This window comes from Microtus ochrogaster, chromosome 26 (assembly GCF_000317375.1).
Source record: "Microtus ochrogaster isolate Prairie Vole_2 chromosome 26, MicOch1.0, whole genome shotgun sequence".
Lineage (NCBI taxonomy): Eukaryota > Metazoa > Chordata > Mammalia > Rodentia > Cricetidae > Microtus > Microtus ochrogaster.
In genome coordinates this window covers 12,852,031-12,857,604 of record NC_022025.1, presented here as the reverse complement: position 1 = coordinate 12,857,604, position 5,574 = coordinate 12,852,031, and the positions used below count along the sequence as shown (strand labels likewise).

Here is a 5,574-nt window from a genome sequence, read left to right as displayed (position 1 = left end):
CCTGTTTTTTAGCGTGTATTTGACAAAAACACACCCACGTTGATGGTTCTTTTGAATAACTCGAAGTTGACCTGTTCTCATGCCCATCTTTTCTCTTGCCTTTTGACTGTAAGAAAATGAAGCCAAGTGGTGTTAAAAAAAAAAAAAAAGTACCTGTGGAGAAGTGCTTTGAGGACAGCGGAGATGCTGATGTCTTCCTTCTCCTGTTCCTAGATGGACCTCCATTGTACTAACATAATCTTTGTGTAATTGAGCAGACCTGTGGTTTCTGTTATCCAGTGAGACTCTGTTATTACTTGCTTAAAATCTGTCACGTCCTTGGCTCACTTAGCTCTGTGCGGGTTAGTGTTACTGACAGCCTGACAGGGTCTGGAGTCTGAGGAGAAGTACGCTGTGAGGGATTGCGTGCCTTAGCTAAGTCTCGGGACACGCCTGTGCTCATGTCATTCCAGTCCTCATTGTGTGCCCAAGTCCCTCCCTGCCTCCAGTGCCAGGGAATGAACGCGGTGAGCCCTCTCGCGTCCTAGAAAACACTCTACCTGTAAGCCACACCTCCAGCCCTTTTCTAGAGTAGTTCAGAATCTATTAAGTTTTCAGAGAAAATCTGATGCATATTTTGATACAGAATTACTTCTAAACTGGCGTATATTGTTTGTCACAAGTTATGAAGCATAACTTGTAGTAAGGTAACAAGTTAACAGTAATATTTCAACACTTTGTAAACCCCTCAAGTACTGAAATATATAAAGACCATGAAAGTATTTAGAAATAAAAATGTTTAGAAAAGATAAAAAAATCCCTTTTATTTTTTTTTTTAATATATTATTGATTTTTTTAGACAATTTCAGTTGAAGTTTATCGATGCACCTTTATCTCCCTTGTATGAAAAATTACATTCCTTAAATTCATGGAAATATTTTAGAATAGTAGAATGTCAACAGTTTGTTGATCATATTTCTCAGGTTACTGTGAGTGCCAAACATATTCTTTATATAAAATGTGGGAAATATATCAATCCTTGAGATGTATGTGAGCTAGCGATACTGTGACGTGAACAGGTGAGGCCCGTTCCAGCGCAGGCCTTAGGCGATGCGCCATGGCATTGTGTGTTGTGGCATAGCGTGTTGCTGTGAGAGTTTGTGTTTGTTGCTACCTGCAGCCCAAATATCCTGTTACCTACTCCACACCTCTACTGTACGTCCAAAACAGATAACCACGCTTTGCAAGTTTGTAACTGTTACTATTTCTTGAAACATTGGGAAATAAAGTATTGTGTTTCAGAAAAATACTAGTAATTCTTAATGTCTCTTCTTACAGTGTTTGCTAAAACACTTTGAAAATAAGGCTTAATTGATCCTTTCCAGAAATGCTGTTTTAGAATGCCACAAAAGTAACAAAATCAGTTAATATTTGGCATCCATTTTTTTTAGCCTTAAATAGGTTGGATGACAGCTAAGTACTTTTGCTAACATATTTTGTTGCATATTTAACTTACAGGATATTTGTTAAGGTTCTACATTTTTATAACTGCAGTTTCTTAATGTGATCTGTTTAATGTATAACTAATTTTAATTGAAGTTATAATGTAGCTAAAATTGTATGTGCATAGATATGGCTACTATACAGATTAATATGTTCCACTTAAAAATCTACCAATTTTTATTTAGTGTAGTTGTGATTTTACTCCACATACAGCTGTGTATCATTTTGTAGACACTTTTATCTGTGAATGTAATAAGTGTGTTTCTCCTTTTTTGTAGACTCATTTGCCTTGGCTTCACAGTTCCCACCCGGGCTTAGAGAAAGTCAGTGCCATCGTGTGGGAAGGCAATGACTGTAAGAAGGCCGACCTGTCTGTGCTTGAGATCAGCGGGATGATAATGAACAGAGTGAGTTCTGAACTTGTGTGAAAGTTAAGGATTTATTGAATAGTTACTTTTTTCTCCTCTTTGGGGGATTAGTCGATACAGGGTTTCTCTGTGTAATCCTGGCTGTTCTGAAACTCTGTAGACCGGGCTCTGGCCTCGAACTCAGAGAGAGATCTGCCTCTGCCTCCTGAGTGCTGGGATTAAAGACATGCACCGCTACCACCGGTACCCTTTTTTTTTTTATTATTAATTATTATTACATTTTTGTTTAAATTTAAACATTTAAATTCCATTTATTGTTTTGGGGCTAGAATGCGTGTGTCACAGTGCATTTTGGAAGTCAGAGGACCCGTTCAGGAGCGGTTTTCTCCTCCATGTGTGGGTCCTAGGGATGGCACTCAGTTGTCAGGGCTGATGACAGGTGTCTCCATCTGCTGTGCCATCTCATTGGCGTCTCAACTTTTCCTTCAACAAATTGGGTTTAATGTAGTACTGACCTCAACACTCTAATATTTGTAAATATTTCTAACTTAAAATAATAACTTGCATAGTTTTCTCTATCTGAGATTGAGCTTCCTTTCATCTACTTACCAATTAGAGATCTTGTGATTAATGTGTAACAGGCTCTTTCATAATGTATTAAATTTAAAAAAAAAAAATTTAAATCCTATTATAAAAAAGTGAAGTTTCATTAGAATTCATTTTACCTTAAATTTGATTTATGTCCACTTTTCTTTTCTTCTTCCCCTCTACCCCTACTTCCTAAGGTGAACAGCCATGTACCAGGTATAGGATACCAGATATTTGGAAATGCTGTTTCCCTAATCCTGGGCTTAACTCCGTTTGTTTTCCGACTGTCCCAAGCAACAGACTTGGAGCAACTCACAGCCCATTCCGCCTCAGAACTTTGTGTGATCGCTGTTGGTTCTAACGAAGATTTCATGGTTCTCTCTATGGTCCTCATAAGCTTTGTGGTTCGAGTATCTCTTGTCTGGATCTTCTTTTTTTTGCTGTGTGTAGCAGAAAGAACATATAAGCAAGTGAGTCTGAAGAATACTAGCTTACCCTTTCGTAGCCCTCAAAGTGTTCCTTAGGTGTGTTCGTAGTTCACAGGACACTGTGACGTAATTGTTTGTTTGCTTTTATATGAAGTCATAACAATTCATATTTCATATAATAATTATATAAATTATGCAATATTTTATACAGTAATCTTCACCTTAATCTTTTTTAGCGACTGCTCTTTGCAAAACTCTTTGGACACTTGACATCTGCAAGGAGAGCTCGGAAATCTGAGGTTCCTCATTTCCGGTTGAAGAAAGTGCAAAACATAAAAATGTGGCTGTCTCTCCGTTCCTATCTCAAGGTAGAGTGCTATTGATACATGCGCTCTTAATATATATCTTTCCCAGCAGTTACCATGTCTTGTCTGTAGGTGTGGGGTTGTTAATAGAGCCAACAATTTCTCATCCAAAGGCTGGATTAAGGATTTCTGTTTTTTCCCTAGAATAGTCCTCACGAACCAGCAGAGGGAGCCCCCTACTTATAAACCAATCTTGGGGACTCTAACCAGTGAGATTTACTGCTCTTCTAAGTCACTGTGCAAAGCTGCCTTTACCTGCTGCTCCATCTTCAATGGCTTAAATAATATTGATGTTTGTGGACGTGGTGTGAAAACGCTAGACCCTAGGAAATAGACCCGGGGTTGATTTTAATAATACCATTTTTCCTGGGGATTCTTTTTATAGTAAATAACAGTGAGGTTTACTATTTATGGATTATGCAGACATGTTCAAAGAGGTTTATGCAAACAGTGAATGATAAAGTTGTCCCAAAGACTAAGAGTCCACTGAACTAGATCTTTAAAGCTTTTTCTTCTGAAGTAACAATGAAAGAAATAGAAAAAATTATTTGCTTTTACATTTTAAAATTTCATTGTTGCCGGGTGATGGTGGCACACGCCTTTAATCCCAGCACTCGGGAGGCAGAGGCAGGCGGATCTCTGTGAGTTCGAGACCAGCCTGGTCTACAAGAGCTAGTTCCAGGACAGGCTCCAAAGCCACAGAGAAACCCTGTCTCGAAAAACCAAAAAAAAAAAAAAACATAAAATAAAATAAAATTTCATTGTTCTCTTTATCAGTTTGGTTTTTTAAATTTAACTCAGTGTATATTAGGAAATGCTACAAATTGACAGTTTTTCCCTCATTGTTACATTTATGTTTCATGAAGGATGAATATGATTTTCTTGCTTGGTTTAGTTTAAAATTCCTGACCCTAAGTAGGTGCTATATTCTTTGATACATTGTTGATTCTATTCTGAAAAATTCGCTTAATGTTAACCATGTTCCATTCGCTCTTAATTAGAACTAAATTATCCTTACAGCTTCTGTCCTGGTTTCCGGCATTCAGTCCTTTCTGCTCCCAGAATACGTCTTGAATCTGTTCCCAATCCTTGTTTCCGTGTCCACGGCCTTATTGAGACCCTTGTCATGTCTCACTGCTGCTTCTCTGGCTTGAGCGTTCCTCCCCTCCGTTACTGTCTTCAGCCTGCCAGGACCATACAGTTTTCTCGCCTCTCTGGAAGTCTGTTACTCTCGGATAAGGATAAGAGCCTTAGTATGTTCTGGCTGCTGTTCGTGGTCTGGGCCTTGCTCTCCTATCTGTCTGCTGGCTCTCTGGAAACCATCTTCCTCTCCTAGGACAGTGCTATATGCCATCTTGTTCTAGAGATGATGTAAAATGCCACTTTCTTAGGAATACGCACCAGGCAGATAGACACTCCTGACCCACAAATCTGAATTAACCTCCCTGACATTGACCTCCGAGCACCCGGTGGATACCTTTCCTCCATAGTTCAGTACACAGATATCGGATGTGTCTGTGAGTGTGAGTTTGGTGTGAGCATCATAGCTCAGCTGTCCATGTATCTCTGAGTGAGTTTAGCGTGAAAAACAGTTACACTAAGGGATCTATGCTCTGTAGATGCGACATTGACAGTTGTAAAATTATAAGGGAATAACAACACATTACAAAACAGTTCATCTGGCAAGTTAGGTACCCTTTCAGCACTGCAGGTTATGACCAGCTTGTCGCACCTTAACTGAAAGCATGGAAATTCTCCTTTTTAAAGTGTTTTCCCCTTTTTCCCCTAGCGTCGAGGTCCTCAGAGATCAGTGGATGTGATCGTTTCCTCTGCCTTCTTGCTGACAATCTCAGTTGTATTTATTTGCTGTGCTCAGGTGAGTTAACTTGTTAACATCCGTCCCTAGATAAATATTCAGTTCCTAAACGGAATTTTTAATATTTCTCGATTACCTAGGAGGGTGTTAGGTATCGTTGTCTTGTCTTTGAACGAGTGTGTTTTCATAGATGCTTCCCCCACAGCCTACAGCAGTGAGCGTCTCTTGTAAACCCCCCCCCCACACACACACACACACGTTCCGGTCTCTCTCGTCCGTTCACGTCTCGGGTGTCTTTGTTGCCACCTTCTCGTTCTTCCTAACTGCTTACTATTCTGTCTCGATCTTCTATTGTTTTAGGTTTCACACACATAATACACATGCTTACAGTGCAGGCTTTGAACCACTTGAGAACAAGTAAAGGGAAAAGTTGGAGTTGACGTATTCTCTTAGATAGAAAACCCTTCAACAGAATGTTTCAGAGGGAAACTCGGAGTTGACGTATTCTCTTAGATAGAAAACCCTTC

The 5,574-nt window shown here is 39.4% G+C and overlaps 1 protein-coding gene across 1 annotated transcript in view; it reads left to right on the top strand.

Annotated features, from left to right (window-relative positions):
• Phtf2 (putative homeodomain transcription factor 2) overlaps window positions 1-5,574 on the top strand; it is a 78,118-nt gene that overhangs the window by 62,827 nt on the left and 9,717 nt on the right. Inside the window, exons 11-14 of the mRNA XM_013350445.2 lie at window positions 1,761-1,889; window positions 2,636-2,908; window positions 3,103-3,234; window positions 5,021-5,107. Of these exons, the coding sequence (XP_013205899.1) occupies window positions 1,761-1,889; window positions 2,636-2,908; window positions 3,103-3,234; window positions 5,021-5,107 (621 nt within the window). The remainder of the gene's footprint in view (window positions 1-1,760; window positions 1,890-2,635; window positions 2,909-3,102; window positions 3,235-5,020; window positions 5,108-5,574) is intronic.